Source organism: Poecilia latipinna, unplaced genomic scaffold (genome assembly GCF_001443285.1).
Source record: "Poecilia latipinna isolate Pla-1442-1.1 unplaced genomic scaffold, P_latipinna-1.0 Scaffold64, whole genome shotgun sequence".
In the NCBI taxonomy this organism is placed as follows: domain Eukaryota; kingdom Metazoa; phylum Chordata; class Actinopteri; order Cyprinodontiformes; family Poeciliidae; genus Poecilia; species Poecilia latipinna.
This window is the reverse complement of record NW_015112680.1, coordinates 496,427-513,075: the sequence shown is the minus strand read 5'-3', so window position 1 is coordinate 513,075 and position 16,649 is coordinate 496,427. Positions and strand designations below refer to the sequence as shown.

Below are 16,649 nucleotides of genomic sequence, written 5' to 3'. Positions count from 1 at the left end.
AATGAAAATCTAAAATTTCAGTTTCTCGGAAAGTTGAAATGTCACACGAGGCCAAACCAATTAAATTAAAGACCAGTGTACCGGTTCACCTTGACGATTTATGGGTGGATCTACATCCCCACCCTCATTTGTGGTCATGATCACTGCTAGAGCTCCGCCCACACGCACTACACACTGCGCATAAGGCACCCAGTGGCCAGGTTGGGACCAGAACAATCAGACTCAGTCAACAACATGCTTACCTATAATATGAGAGGCATGTTAGTAGGTATAAGAAATGCATAACAATTTGCTCTAAAAAAGTTGCAAAGGCAGCCACGGCCAAATATTAAGCAGACAAGCTGTAAAGTACATGGGCAAACGTTTCAGGAACTTGACATCTTAATATGTAAAATATTTTCTTTTTAATGTACTTCAGGACAATAAAAGAAAAAAAAATCAAAGAAATATTTTTTTTTTTAATTTGGCTGTAAGCTACGAGCATCAGAACAAACAAAAGTAAAGAAAAATACCTGCTTGAATTGGATCAGTTTGTGTAATGAGATTATATATTGTCACTTTTTGAAATAAACAAACTGATATAATATCTGCATGGTATTCTGAGCTATTGAGACTCGCCTGCATCTGTTGGGATTTCCAAAGTCCACTTCACACAGAGCTGCTTTTGTCTGGTGAATGTAGCGTTTCAAAAAGGGTGAAATGCAGAAACAAATTATTTTCTTTGATGTCTCTCCAAACACTGAGGCCATCCGGAGCATCCGAATTTGACTGCAGGTGCACAAGATCAAGTTTTGCCAGCAGATAAAGTCACACCGAGCTAGATCAAAAACTCGCCTGCCCAAGACTTATTCGCCCATGAAATCCGGCAGCTGCAGCAGAAACGATCATATGGTCCAGTTTGATGAGATCTGCCGGCCTTATTGCATCCCAGAAAGCCCAGCTTTTGGAGAAGGAGAAGCTCATGCCTTGTGCAGGTGTCTGAAAAACAGCCTGCAGCTTTCATTTCTTTCACGTAGGCATTTCAAAGACACCCCAGCACCACTTCTGGGTCTTATAAATGCGCTAAAACTGAGAGCGGCGTGCTCCAGATGAGGAGCGTTTTCTCCACCAGCCGATGATCAGAGCTTCAAGTTCTCAAGCTGTTGACGTAAAGGCCACATCAAACCAATGTGGCATTTCACAAGAGTCCTCACTCTTGTGAAAGGCTCTGTTGCTCGACGTCGAGTAAGGTTTGGAAGTGGGAGCGCCACAAACCACCAATGTTGAGTCGCGGCTCTGATTCCATGTCTGAATTTATCAAAGGAAACGTAAATAATTGCCTATGTGTAGGTTGAAACGACTGTGAGAACGTACAGTATTTATGTAGGATAACAATCCAAGACACAGTCTGTGGTTGGGAGCTTTATTCAAACACAATAGTCTCCCTCATGAACATAAATTACTTTCAGTGTTTGAGTCTCTGCCCAGGTTTCCTCTGCTTCGCTGAACACAGCTACAGGGATCCTGAGTCATCGTTAGCGTTCTCCTCCTGCGCTCCCTTTGCTTGTTCTGTCTTCTACTATTTGCATGCTCCGCTGTTGTTTCGTGAGGTTTTGTTTATCTCAGCGATGGCGAAATCCGGTGTCTGACTCACCTCTGGGCTCCATCTGTAGCTCAGCTTGTTGCTTCCTTCCCCCCGCTGTCACAGTCAGCAATCCTTACAACATCGCTTACTTTCACCTCTGGGAAAGCTTTGGAATATGCTTTCAGATCAGATTAGACTGTAATCGTAGTCTTATGCAAAAAAGGTAGAAACACAACAACCTTAAATGGAAAGATTCTTCACCAAGGCTCCATCTAAGCAGGCTAAAGCTATCACTTTGTGCTGCTCTAATTAGTCTTCTCCTATAACATTCCACAAGGTTGGAACAACAAGAGATGGAAAACTTTGACCCATCTTCACGCTCTGTTCTTTGTAGCACATCCTGCAGCTTTTCTACAAGAGAGGGGTGAACATGGGTGGGTCTGTGTTGATTTGGACAGGATACATTTTGAATAATTTACGTAATAGATTTTTTTTTTTTTTTTTTTAAACCTGGCCAGAACATTGGTGTGCTGCTTCTCATGACCCAATGGGGGTTAATAATGGTTTCAAAAAAACGATCTGATGGGATGCTGGAAAAGGCTGTTGTACTAAAAAGAGTTAGGCTGTGACCGAAGCTATTCAAGCCTAAAATACAATCTTGATGCAAAACATGTTGCAGCTAGCTCAGACGTCCCCAATGCTAACATCCACAGTCATGTTTTTTTTTTTTTTTTTTAATTGCGTAAATGATCAGGAGTTCCTGAAACACTTGACAACCGAATGGGAATAGTAGCACTTTACACCAATCTGATGGTTTAATAACCTAAATAACGGATTAAGAGGAATAAATATTTTTGTTGTACAGCTCATATTTCAGTTTATTCAATAGTTTTATAGCAAAAAGGTGTTTTGTCAGTAAATTTACCCCAAATAAAGTTTGCATTTCCCCCATTTTTTTTCTTGATCGGATAATCCTATTGCAATAATCCCACACGACCATACCCTCTCTTTATTCTAACACTTTTTTAAATTGTCTCTGAACAGAGTGCCAATAAGTGTTCAAGAAGCTGTAAATGATCTCCTTTATTTGTTCACTTGCTCATGAGCTCACTGGCATCCTGTTCTTGTCTCGCCGACACAGAGAGCATCATTAAAGACAACGAGTTTGAGGTGATGATGCAGATCGACTGCGAAGTTACCGACACCAGGATCCTCCACATCCGGTCCTCCAGCATCCCGCCGCTGCTGCGGGTCAACCAGACGGACACATTTTACCAGCACTCCCCGACCGACGGCAAGCCTGCACCTCCGGTCGGCGTGCTGATGGGATCATCGTAACGTCGTCTTCGTAACTCAACGATTGGGGGAAAACCCAAGACAGCACCTCACTTTACGATTATTTTCAATAGAGGAGGATAAACTCTGTGTGGTCCCACAGATTTTATATTTGTGATTTTTTTTAAATGAAGGTGTTTTTTTTTGTTTTTTTCCCTGAATTGCACCATGTTAGAATAGATCAAAAGCTGAGAGCAGAGGCTGCCTCCTTGGGTGGCAACGCCGACTCCCCCCTTCAGCCCCACACATCCAGATCAGGGTAATTGTTAGTCTGCAGGGAGCCGGCGTTGAACTCTGAGTCACCCCATCATCGTCACACAAGTATTTCAACTCCTAAAAGCTCTGTAACATTTTTTTTCTCTGTTGTTTTTGACACGGTGATATTTAAAGACATAAAAAATAAAAATAAAAAAACTATATGATGTTGGTGTTTCGAGGCACAACAGGTTCAGTTTTTAATCTAACAGAATGTGCTGTTAAATTTTAATATTTTTTTATTTGTAAAATGTTAAGATATAACTATTGCATTCACAGCAGAGAAACTTTCAGTAAACAACTCAGGAAGTTGGATTATTATTTTATTTTTATTTTTATTTTTTTGCATTTTAAGCTACCTGGCTTTAATTGAAATATGGGTGGATGTTTGCAACCATGAATAATTGTAATTCTTTTTTTTTGTCTTTGCACTCTCATGGTCATACCAGTACTGTACATATTTATGTCTAAATATTATGTAACAGTACACATTCTTGGTTCCATGCGTCCTGCTCAGTTTTGTTTGTGTCAAATTATTTTGTCATTCTTTTTTTTCTCTCTCTCCTGTGTGTTTGTTTTTTTTTCAAACTCATTTATCCTAAATGATTTATTTTATTTAAGATTAACGGAGATCTAGAGAAACTACACAAAATTGTATTTTTCTTTGTCAGTTTATTTTAAAACCTAATTGAAAAAGGGGAAAAGAACACTTTGACAAAATATTTGAAGACTTCCTCAGTCTTCATCTTGTTTTTAACTTGTATTAAAATTAAACCTGCTGATTTTTTTTTTTTTTTTTCTGTATAGTTGTATCCACCTACATGGCATTGATGCACAGTACATTCAGAACAACATTCAGTTTTGGCTTTAAATGCCTTACCTTTCTGGGCAGGTGATTCTTCTCCTCATGATACCTTCTGTTTCTTTGACATGAAGTGATGAAATGAAATGTAAATTGCCCTTTGTTTTCTATTATCCAGGACCAGGTTTTGTATGGTGATATACCTATCAAAAAGTGTGTTTCTATTAGCAACTGATGGTTGCTTTTGATTCAAAAAAATTGCTCATAAAAGAGCATAACAAGTTTTCCTGCCATGCCTCTTTGTGTTGCGTTTTATGTTATTTCTAGGATACAATCTCTTAAACATTTTTGGTTCACCCTCCAAAAATGTGAAATTATAAATTTCTGAGGTTTTGTCTTTTTATGCGTTTCAGATAAAATAAACACTGGATTTTCTTTAAAATATACTTGTGTATATGTCTTGGCTTGTTTGCAAAAATCCCTTCACTGCTTTACTTTAAAATGTTATTTAAGTACATTCCTGTTCGCTTCTCCCAGAATGACTGTTTCCATCCAGAGACTTTGCTCTAAATTACCGGTTTAAGCATTAATTTCTGCATTCTTTAACTACTTCCTGCCATTATTCCTTTATTCTGTGCTCCAGGTAAGTAACATTTCAAAGCTGCAATTTAAGCTGCCTTTACATTCTCTGACTGCAGCAGAACAAAGGCTCATTCTTCTTTGGCAATTATGGGGGATTTATTACAGAGAGAGGATGTTTTCTCCGACTTCTGGCATTCATTTTTGATGCAAAGAGAAAAACAATTTGCTCTTGTTTCAGAAAACTGAAAAAAATATTTTTTTTGTTGTTTTTCTGTTTCAAAGAGAAATCTTCTAAAACTTTTTGTTAAGCCACTTTTTTCTAGATTGTTGTAAAAAACATTACCTTACGAAATTATACTTCTTGGGTTTCTAGCCTATTGCCATGTAGCAACACAGGGTTTATTGTACTTTCTTTGACAGAACAACAAAAAAAATGGCTGAAAATAATAATGGCTGTGGTATTTGTGTTCACTCCCCTTGTATCTGATGCCTCTAAATAAAATATAATAATATCATAGGAAACCAATAAGCTGTGTTAGTTATGAACTTGATCAATCTACGCTCTATGTAAGATTGATAGGAAGAAAGTCATAAGCTGAATGTACTGCCCCTTCAATAAAGCACACTGGCGGCAGCAGGGGGCAGAGATTTTTTTTTCCTTCAGCAGTCTTAGATGCTTTCCATCTAATGTTAGGCACAAATGTGTAAAGCCATATGCCAAAAGATTTTCAGCTGTTACTGCAGCTAAAGGTGGTTCTGCAAAACAATGACTCATGGAGGTTGAATACACCGTTCAGACCTCTATTAGTAAAAATGTAAAAAGTGACAGCCATGTTTGTGTCGCGTTTCACAGGGGTTTCCACAGGAAGAGCCGTGGAAAACGTGCAAGAGGTATCCATCTTTTAACAAAGGGCAGAATGCAACGAATCGTGATACAATGAATGAAGGCGAACTTATTTTATTTTTATAAAATGTAAACTTTAATATGAACAATGTAAACACTAAGTATATATGTACATTTGGCTCAGTTGTGAAGCCAGTGTGGACTGATCTACAGTCCATTCAGAAATGACAAATCAAAGGACTGTTAAGGATCTACATAAGCAAACTTTATGTTGTATGTGACCTGGTGCCTATTGTCCCATGCGTACAAAACGCCTTCCTTCGGGTTATAGTCGATCTGTGTGGTGTACGTGTAGTTGTTGATGAAGGGCATTCTGGGAGTCATCTGAGTGTTTGTGTGCGTATCGAAGGCATACTCCAGGTTGGCGTCCCTTTTGTTGTAGCTGTCCACAGCATACAAGACGCCACACACGACAAAGCAATTCCCAAAATTGTTCCTCCTGAGCCCGGTCCTCCAGGTGGTCTCGCTCTGCATGCTGAGGTCCGTGGGGTTCAGCCGACTCAGGATGACCACTTCCTGTAAGAAGCCCTCGTCATCCAGTGCCGGGTAGATGATCCACAGGCCGCTCTCGTCCACGGCAAAGTCGATGTACGAGTGGCTGCGCCATTCCCATGGCGACGAAGACTCCTCAAACACGGCATCGTGTAGCATAGTCCAGGCAGCCACGTAGCGAAGTCGCAGGTCGTACTTGATGATGTCCCGGGAGAAGGCGCGGTTGTAGTAGAAGGCCCCGCCGTAGACCACATGGCCTGTGCCGATCCAGTTATAGGGGAGCTTGTAGGAGTTGGTGAAACGGCCTGGGATATTGGTTTTATTGAAAAAGACAGTGGACATAAAAAGTCAACCCACTCATGTTAGAATATCAGTGTTTTATGGTGTGAAATAATGAAACCAAGAATTTCAGAACTTTATCCTGCTTTAATGTTGCCGATAAACTTTATAAGTCGATGTTGTAAGAGAGAAAATAATTTCAATCAGATTTACATTATGAGGGTTTTGCTCTGGCACTGATTACTCTTCGAAAGTGTCGATAATTATCTCCACCAGTTCCAGCTGAAGAAAACCAGTCATGAAGCATGATGCTGCCACCACCATGCTTCCCTTATGTTTGCATGGTGTTTGTTACGTCCACTGACTTCTAGGGGTCCTCACAGCGGAGGACTGCCTTTGCTCTTTTGTTTGTTTGCAGGCCACTGTCACATCTGGAAGCACTTCCTCCTCATCAGTGGACTCCATAAAAGCTTCAGTGTTGTTTCCCCCTGGGCATTTCTGTGACGTGGTGGACTCTGAACTGAGTACTCAGTGTTGTGGCAATTCTGCTTAGGTCTTATTGGCATTTGAACTTTTGTATGCTAGAAATATTGTTTAGATGGACAGTTTAGTACGAGTTCTCCACCATTTTCTTTTAACTAATTTCTTCCCCATTTTGTGGCCAGCTAGGGAGCATAGGAAATGTAGTTTTTATTTTTGTTCAGATCAGAGTGATTTTGTTTTCAAGCTGGAAGGAGTGCACTGAAGTTTTCACTTCCCTTGTGTTTGTAAAGCCCAGGGCCAGTGGGAAATAAATAACTGAGATGTGGACTTCTTTTAGTTGTTGGCTTCACATTTAACTTGCAAGCTGTGTCACACTCTGTGCCCTCCTAAACTCACTTAAAAGTGTAGCAACAGTGTTGTTTTGGTAATGCGCAGTGTTGATATTGCACCAAACCCGCCTTTGGGAATTAAAACCAAATCAGTTAAACTTGGACTTATTGGGGCTCATTTTCCGACTGTTGCTAAATTCAATTGGGTTAATGTGTTTTTCTTCAAGAGAAAAGGATTCTGTATCAACATGTCAGTGACCACAATGTGAAGAATAGGGGAGCTTTTTGTACTACTCTGTCAGTTCTTGCTAAAAATTAGCATAGATCATTTAATGCTGCTCTGGACCTGTTGTCAAATTGCCTTGGAAGGACGTCCAGTTCTTTGACAACTGCATTTAAGTGTTGCAAGAACTGGAAATAACCTTTTCAAGTCTCTGTGGAGAACATTTGAGTCACAGTCCTTGAGATAATTGTTTTTATTTCAGCGACAATGGATTGTTTTCGAGATCCAATGGCCAGTTTAAGGTCACAACACTGCAATTCAAAGTCTGCACTTTGACAGGGTCACTCCAAAGCTCTAGTCATTTTTGGGGGGCTTGCTGGGGTGCCCAGGGTCTTTGGCCAGCAGCATAATCCAAATGCACTTGAGTTTAAGTTCACACAGGGAAATCTGGACATTCGGATTCAGCATTTTCTTGGTTCTAAAGCAGCACAGGACCATCACACTACCACCACTATGTTTAAATGTAGGAGATTATCTTTATATATATATATATATATATCAGCTTTAACAGAATAAACATCTACAACAAAGTTCAAAATTTCTGTCCTCAATTCACATAGTACTTTCCCAAAAGTCTTAAGAATCCTCAAGATGATTTTTGACAAATGCGAGACAGGTTTTTGTCTTCTTCTTGGTGTAAAAATGTTTTTTTTTTTTTTATAATCTAATCTCTCCTCTTGAAATAATTTTTTCCCTGCTCTTCTTAGTTCTAAATTGTGACAATTAAATAAGCTAAGTTGTGCCTACAGTGCTTTGGATGTTGTTCTGGATTTTTTGCGAGCCCCTTTATGAGTCTTTAATTGGTTCTTGGAGTAATTCTGGAAGGCCAGTCATTCCTGTGAAGGTGCACAACTGTTCAGTGTTTTTGTGGATGATAGTTCTCACTATGGTATGGTGGCGCCCCAAAGATTTTGTTGCTCATCTGTTCTATTGTTAGATTAGGGCATGGTGTGTAATTTTATTTTTTTTTCCGGGTTAACCGGAGACACGGATTGGGAGGTGGAACATTAGTTAGTGTGAGTTTTAAAGTGGGGATTATTTTTGAATACAGCCATGTTGTCAATTATAAACGGATGTGCGCACTTACGCAATCGTGCTATTTTATTTTTGTTTTTCAATCAAGTTGTAAAGGGCTATCAGACAAATTAAAGGTAGCAAAGGCAATTGCTACCTTTTGATTGTGGTCTCTTTTTCTTCACCACAAAAACATAGCATTTTAACTGGAGTGTACTGACTTTTTATAGCCACTGAGTGACACCCATTGAAGGAAAACAAGAGACTACCGTTATTTCCAAACCGGTGGCTCTTACCTTGTTTGAAAACCTCCAGATTGTGGAACTCCAGGAGATTATTCCCATAATGGAAGTTTGTCACATAGATTTTGTCTTCATTGGACTTGGGGTCCTTCATCCAAGCTCCCTCGGGTTTGCCATAGTTGTTGTGAGTAACTGGCTCAGCGATACTTGCCAAAGTGTCTTTACACTCCCCTGTGAAAAACACCCAGAGAGAGGGTAAACATGAGGATTTTAGGGCCAGTTAATACACAAACTAGACCATGCCAAGGAGTCTGAAATTAATTAGGGGGTTTTTGGTTTTAACAGCATGAATTAGACAAAGGTTCCCACAAGCAAACAGAGCTTAGCCAGTTTGGGAATTTTCTGAAAGAAATTTCCATTTGTTTTTCTCCAAATGAGAAACATTAGGCTGAGTTAATGGTTTTAACGTGGATAAATAGAAATTCACAGCACATTTTGTTTTGCTGGCTAACTCCTAGTAAACACTGGTGTTTTTACCGTTCAGGTGTTTTCACATTACAGGTGAGTAAAAGTACAAGACCATTATCGTTTACCAGCTTTGCTTGAAGATGACTCCTTCTGGCTTTTCACTGGTTCATGTGCCTCGAGGTCATCCGCCATCACGTCTTCTTCTTCCCAGTTAAATTTGTATTTCCTTTTGATCGGGACGGCCTGTTTGGGAGTAGTGGTGACTTTGGGGAAGGTGGGTGCAGCTGTGGTGGTGGGCGGAGCGTTGTCACCAGGTGGAAAGGACTCTGAGGTCTGAGGGGGAGGAGTTTTCACATGCAGGGTTGAAGCATCAGTCTGGGTTGAGGTGGGATATAATGCAGGATGAGTAGGAGGTGAAGATGGAGGGGGAATAGATGAGGCTTGTAGAGGGGCAGTTGTTTGAGTCTCTGCTGTAGCGTTCAGATCGGAAGTCGTCTTTGTTTGATCTTTGAACTCAAAGCTGGTGGTTTCCATCTCCGTGATGGGATAATATCCTTCGGTTGAAGGTTGCCCAATGTCCTTAATGTCTTCCCTGACAAAGGGTTGGGTTGTGATCACTGTATTTTGATTGGTTGTTTCTGCAGGAATGATAGTTGAAGGAGCTCCTGTGGCTACCGTACCAGGAATTGTCCAAGGTGTGACGCTCCGATCCGTTTGAGATTCTGTGGTCTTGATCTGTAAAGGTTGTGTTGCACCGGTTGCTCCCGCTGTAACGCTTCCCACTGTGGATGCCTCTCCTGACACATCCAAGGACTTGCTCCCTCTGTCACTGATAATCTCATTATGAGTCTCTGAGATGGGCTTCGTTTCCTTTAGTTTTACAGGTGGGCTCATTTTCTTGGCATCGTGCGCAGGATCCGTTGTCTTCGGCCGGAATGACCTCAGCCAAGTTCGGGTCCTGGGCCGAGGCTCTCGATGAAGAAGGAGATTCTCTTCGACGAAGAAGTTGACCGGGCCTTCTCCGCTGAACTCATGATATTCAAATACTAAAGACAGGAAAATTTTCCATTAAAGAAAGCACATTCATCAAAATTATTTGTCTCAATTGTGCAACATAAACTCTCTAAAGCAGTGGTCTTAAAAAGTCCCTCAACTTCTAGATGTGTCCCTTCTATTAGAAACTGAATTAAAATGTGAAACCGCTTCACTAGCATGCAGGGAAGCTCTACAAAGCTCTGCTAATGAGCTAATAAAGTAGCTATATCTGGCTATATTGGCTAGCATAAATACAATACGAGATATAGGTGTTCTGTGAAGGCCTCAGAGGTTAGAACATTTAACCAAAAAAGGTCTGAGATAAAGTTGGTCACAGAAACAAGTTTAAAAGCAGGGTTACAATTTAAAACAGCATCCCAAGCCAAGAGCATCTCACAGACCTTCAGCATCTCAGAATGGAAAAAGTATGGTAAAACAGCAAAGCCACAAGAAGACCATAAATCAAAGAAGGAGTCAAAAAGCCCATAGTAACCATGGAGGAGGTGCACAGAGCCACAGCTCAAGTGGGAGAATCACCATTAACTGTGAATCTCCCCTCCCCCCCCCAAAAAAAAAAAACACCATTAAAATTAAATCTGTTGTTGAAGACAAATCATATAGAGTCTCATCAGCAGTTTGACCCAAGCCATATTAGCTATTGAGAAACATGGCAGAAGATGCTGTGATAACGTCAAACCAAACTGACCTTATTGGTTAATGTGTGCAGTGAAAACTAAACTGCACATCACCCCCCCAAAAAAAACACTGTTGTCAAGGTGAAACATGATGGTGGCAGCATCATGCTGAGGGAAGGTTTTTTTGCCTTGCCTGCTGTTGCTGTTTACATGGTACTAAATGTCCTCGAAGGAAACCTATTATACGCTGCAAAAGACTTGTAATCAAAATCAAATTGAGAACTTGTGATGAAACTACTAACAAGTAAAATTCACCAGTGCCTCAAAACCTACAAAAAATGTAAAAATAAAAATGAGGTTATCCAAAATAGTAACTCATCCAACTTCACAATTATTCAATACTTTTTGTTGCTGTGTCACATAAAATCCTCCTTTAACACATGACGAGTTTATAGGGTATGAAGATTTTATTAAGGTACTGCATGTTCTTCTTTGCCCTCTTTTTAATCCTAAGTAACCCATCAACGTGCAAACTTTTGCAAGTGATTTAATCAAAATGTATCCAGTTAAAGGTAACTGATATTTAAAATTAAAACGCACAGTTCTCCCCAGGCTCTCCGTCATCCGCCACCATGGGGTCTGGCTCCATAGGGTCAGGCTCAGATTTATAAAACGTCATCCCCCTGATGATCATTCCATTTGATCCAGACTTCGATGCCTGGGAGTCCTCCATGGCGTTGAGGGATTTCACCTCAGTGGTCTGACCAGAGCCGTCCGGCTGCAGGCTGGGTGGATGTTCCCCAGTAAACTTCCCTTCAGGTTTTTCCTGTTGATAATAGAAAAATATGATGCTAATACATATATTTGCTGGTGGACTGTGCCAATGACGAATGGTTTTTAGAGGTAATGTGACTCATAAACATGAGTCATAATCAATAAGGAGGTCTGTGCTGCAGCTAAAGTCTGCTTTAAATTTATTTTACAGGAATGTAGTTGTTCGCTTTATTGTAGTTTTTTTTTTTTTTAATACAGTTATTTGGAACATGATGTCTAATTTCCATTTCATTTCTCATCAATCCATATAATCTAAAAACATGTGGAGCCCAGGATGTGCAGATGGTTGGACTCCTTACTTTACATGAAAGCTAAAAGCTGGAAGGGATCAGCTCCATCAGAGAAAGCTGCTGATCAGGGATCTGCTTTTCTTCACACATCTCATTAAATATTTAATTGACCTCAGTGAGTGTTTTACACGTTTGTTTTCCTTAACAGGGATTTTATGAAGAAATCATTGATCTTAACAAGTAATTTAATTGTCTCATGGGTTTGAAAGCTTGTTACATTTGAAGTTCTTTTGTTTTTTTATGCGCCATCCAAAGCTACAAAGTAAACAGATGCAGTTTTTTTTTTTGAATGGATAGTGCAAAGGGTTTTAAAATGCTGCAGTGCTTCAGTTTGGTTTGTATGTGCAATTTCAGCTGTTACAGTTGAACCACCATATGCTGCAGCTTTACTACGTTAAAAGCTTTCAAACAACTGATAAACATCTGTTTGTAAATTTCATGAGTAGTTTTAGCTGTTTCTTGCACATTTAAGTCACCATTTTATAATTGAAACATTCGACTTGATTAAGTAAGCGAATAAAATGTTGCCTAAAAATAAGAGCAAGTTTCATAAGAATACTTTTCCTTAGTTCTTTGTAAAAATTTAAATTGTCCTTTTACTCTAATTATATGCAAATAAACTACAAGTAGCTTGGTCATTACAAAGACACCACAGTTACTATGTTAATCCTGATCAATGGTGCCAAACTTTGCCTCTCACCTGTGGGTACCGATAAGTTGCTGCCTCACCGACATCGCCGGCTCTCCTCCTGTCCTGATGAGGATGAGGAAGAGGAGTAGGTGGCCTTTCAGTTACATTCATCTTCAAAAGAGGACTCTCCTGAGGCTGCACTTTGCCAACAGTGCGGTTCAGAGACACTGCCTGGAAGATAAGAACCAGAACGTATATGTAGGTTTTAGAGCATGTAACTTAGGTTTAAGAACAAGATGTTAATTGATCAAAGTTGAAGAGAAGTTGGATCAAACTGCTTTCTGACTTGCATCTTTGCCGGGTGCTTCACTGTGCATTTTTGTACCTATAGTCCAGAAGGTAAGATTACTTTTTATATCCACCCTGAGCATCAAAAGTTCTCTACTTAAACTACTAATATGAATCCAAACCCCAATCAGTCTTGAAACATCACCAAGATATTCTTTGACAAATATAGGATGGGTCTTTTGTGTTTTTTATCTTAACAGCTTTGCTGTTAAGGGCTTAACATAAAAGCTAAGCCTTGTTACTTTAGGAGTAATTTTGATTGACCAACCTATCATTGACCATTGTCCCAGGTTTTCTCTGTTTACAGATATTGAGTCACTGTGGTTCACTGAAAACCCAAACCCTTAGAAATGAATTTGAAACTTTTTCAAAATGGATGGCAACCTGGAGCTTTCTTCGTCACCTGTTTTTGAATTTCTTCAAACTGGGGCATAACGTGTTGTCTTTTGAGATATTTTAGCTTATCTCTTGTTATCTGACAAATTTGATTTAAGTGATTTATTCATTCTTGTAAAAAGAAAATGTGATTAATAAGTTAATCCATGATAAAAAAAAAAAAATAGGATGCCAATATGGGCTCAGTTGGTTTGATTTCATTTATTTAAATAAATGAAATCAATCTGTAAAAACTGTTCTTTGCATTTACTTGGCTTATCTTAGTTTGATATTAGAATTAGTTTGATAAATGATAAGTGTGTCTGAAAAAAGAAGGAAAACAAACACATCTGTAAGACCTCATGATTGCATTCATTCTCAAATAAAGAAAACAGAGAAATTACGATTTTAAAAAATCACCTGCTAAATCAAAAGTGCAAAAATAGCGACACAAAGCAGAAAATGTTTTAACTCTTTATTGCAGGCATTTCATCCACTGCACAACTATTTTTAATTAGACATGTGATGGTTGATTGTAACTATGCCCTTCCATACAGTCACTGAGAAGTCCCTGAATAGCGTTTCATTTCTGATGTTTATAAGACTTAAAACTGATCCAGTGTGTAGCAGCACAGCTTTAGCAGCTGGATTCCTTTCTTCAGACTAGCCGTGCAAACCCTGCTTTTGTTTTTGCAGCACCTGTTAGGGCGGGTATGATTTATGATCAACTGTATATTTAGTATGATGACTTGAGCACAGTCTCAGCTGCTCCTCCTCTATTTTAGCTGGAAAAACTTGTCATCACTGTAGTGAATGCTCAAAAGAGGCTGTCGTATAGATTTCGCTTTATTCTTTCTAACCTGGACCAGGTCAGAAGAGAAACATCCAATGCATGCTATTTTGTGTTATTTTAATTGGCATTTTCATCTTTGAGCTGAATTAAATAGAAAAAAAAACTGAGTTAGAGGTTTTTACTTTTGCTTTGATGAAAGTAGCAACATATTAGTTGGTCAATTTCTACATGGCAAAAATGAAGGCCACCTCTATCATAGCGTGAATTATTAAGTATCTAAAATTCGCAAAAGCTGCCTTGAGTTGGTGTTTTGTTCATTTCCACTTGCATTTTATTTCGGCACCGCTTTACCTGCACCTTCTCGATGTGTTCCACTCGTTGCAGGAGCTTGTTTGTCAGAGAGTGCAGCTTCAGTAGATCCATCCCGTAGAAGGAACCCTCCAGCAGCTCAAGGATGGTGGACAGCTGCAATGATCAAGGGAACTCCATCAAAACAGTGTAAGCATTCATAAAACAGCATCTATCCACTCTTGGGTCACATGAAGTCTTGTTATGCATTCTTTGAGGTCTAGGACTCTCTGGAAATGAATAGGTAGCATAAAGGTTTGCAGCAAGGTGTTTTGCAGTGCCTCTCAACAGTAATGGCACTCTTTGAGCTCACATTATTATAGGGATTTTATGGGATGAAGGAAAACAAAACAAAAAAAGAATAATTGTGAAGAGGAGAGAAATCACGATTGGTTTTCACACTTTTTGCAGACGAATCTCTGAAAAGTGTGGCGTGCATTTGTCTTCACCTCCTTTACCTGTAACTAAATCCAGTGCAACCAATAGACAAAGAAAGCAAGTTTAATAACGGAAGAAAACCTGGAAGGGGGTTGCAAAGAGACTTGAAGTCTTGAGGTTCACCTTCCAGCAGGATGATCCTAAGCCAGAATGACAATGGAATGAGTTTGATTATGAAAGAATAGGTAGGTGTCTGAATGGCCCAGTCAAAGTCCATTTCTACATTTAATTGAGAAGCGGTGGTGAGGCCTGAAAAGTGATGTCCAAAGCTCGAGGTATTCTGACAGGAAGAATGGGCAACATTTTCAGTCTTAGATGGTTGGATAAATGTGGATCAACAAAATATTGACTCGGTGGCTCTGAATACAAAGGCACGCCACACTTTTTAGACTTTTTCCCCCCTGTCACATAAAATACAAATACAAATCATTGCAGCTTGTAGCTAAGCAGACAAAATGAGAGCATTTGGGGGGGGGGGGGGGCGCTGTGCTTGGACAAGGTGCGCTCGAGTGAGATCCTGAACCTTGACATTTTCTTTTCCGGCTTCCCTGAGTTTTTTCAGCCTGAACTCTGCATCGCAGGGGTTGACCGCCGACGGAGGCGCGATGCAGGCGCACTTGCACTCCGGTCCAGATGTGATTGTCTCCACGGTGTAGAAGTCCTGAACGGTGGCGCTTCCCTCTTCGATCCGCCGACAGGCGCTCCTGCTCAGGGGTCTGACAACACATTTACACCGACAGTCAGCGCCTTCCGAGAGGGCTTTCACTTTGTCATAATCACCCAGCAGCTATAAAGAGAAGAGGATGGATACATTTTTTTTTTCCCACCGCGATCAATTTAAAATTTTGTATGGATGATTGAGAAAAAAACAAAACAAAACAAAATAATAATGCACCTACCTTAGATATTATGTCCTCTTGACCTTCCATTTCTTCTTGCAGCTCGTCCTCTGCACTGCTCTTAAGCAGAGACGGATCAGAGTCTTTTGGAACTGTACTTCTGCACTTAGGCGCAGCAGAGCTCTGAGAGGAAAAAGCGCAGCACACCGCGACAAAAACGCATAACCTATACATGCTGTGAGCGTCCCAGAACTCCAAAGAGAGCTATGCAGATGCAGGTGTACAAAGAAGCCACAGCATGAAACTCAGATCGAAGTAGAAAAAAACTATACTAAGAATGAAAAAAAAGAAAAATCCTAATTATATTGATGAAAATAAATTGTGTGAAACAAACGCCATCAGCCATCCAGATTAAGATTATTCCCCCTGCTAGGTCATCGTTTACAGTCAGAATGAATGAAAGTTATGAGGGTGTACTCCTGAGAGAGAGAGAGAGAGAGAGAGAGAAGCCCCGGCATCTGCAGCTGCAGGGGAGCTGACAGGAGGCGGCGTTACAGCAGACTGTGATCTGTTTTTTTTTTTTTTTTTTTTTTTTTTTTTTTTTTTAATGGAAAAAGCTTTACTGGAGTCAAACGTTTTCTGCAACCAAAATCTACAATACCCAAAACATTTCTTAGGTTGCGCTTACAAAACAGAGTAAATAAATGTTCAGACTCGTTTCAAACTGTTTTGCAGCACTAATGTGTGTAACCTCTTCAAGCTGGGTTGTTGCTGCCCCCTACAGGGCTTCTACATGCATTTCCAGACGCTTTAGTTTCTCTAGTAATGCCACAGTTCTCACTTTGGTACAAGTACTTCTGACGGCAGTCAGAACAGAATCTGATATCCATTATTTCCAAGTAACAGTGATGCAGAGCTCTAGACTCCAACTGCAAAGAACATATAAATTGAATAATCAGCAACCAGGCTAATGACTTGATGACTGGATTTTGTACTTTTCAAATCTGTGTGCAGTGAAGGAATCCCATTGCATCGCATATGTGAAATGATG

At 39.9% G+C, this 16,649-nt stretch overlaps 2 protein-coding genes across 3 annotated transcripts in view; one reads left to right on the top strand and one right to left on the bottom strand.

Moving 5' to 3' along the window:
- atf6 (activating transcription factor 6) overlaps positions 1-3,316 on the top strand; it is a 35,852-nt gene extending 32,536 nt beyond the window's left edge. For both annotated transcript variants that reach the window (XM_015059108.1, XM_015059100.1), the window contains exon 16: positions 2,706-3,316. In XM_015059108.1, coding sequence (XP_014914594.1) covers positions 2,706-2,902 — 197 coding nt within the window. In that variant the 3' untranslated portion in view covers positions 2,903-3,316. The remainder of the gene's footprint in view (positions 1-2,705) is intronic.
- A 2,164-nt stretch (positions 3,317-5,480) lies between these two features.
- Positions 5,481-16,063, bottom strand: olfml2ba (olfactomedin-like 2Ba). Its single transcript, XM_015059003.1, has 8 exons — positions 15,659-16,063; positions 15,283-15,546; positions 14,325-14,438; positions 12,527-12,688; positions 11,303-11,528; positions 9,158-10,078; positions 8,619-8,795; positions 5,481-6,239 (listed from the first exon to the last, which is right to left on the bottom strand). The coding sequence occupies exons 1-8, from the start codon at positions 15,830-15,832 to the stop codon at positions 5,626-5,628; spliced, it is 2,652 nt and encodes an 883-aa protein (XP_014914489.1). The 5' UTR covers positions 15,833-16,063; the 3' UTR covers positions 5,481-5,625.
- Between the last annotated feature and the right edge of the window lie 586 nt (positions 16,064-16,649).

Coding starts and splice junctions, on each gene's coding strand:
- olfml2ba (XM_015059003.1), bottom strand. CDS start 15,832: ATGTATAGGTTATGCGTTTTTGTCGCGGTGTGCTGCGCTTTTTCCTCT. Junction 15,547..15,658: donor AAGAGGACATAATATCTAAG/GTAGGTGCATTA, acceptor TTCTCTTTATAG/CTGCTGGGTGATTATGACAA. Junction 11,529..12,526: donor CAACTTATCGGTACCCACAG/GTGAGAGGCAAA, acceptor TATTATCAACAG/GAAAAACCTGAAGGGAAGTT.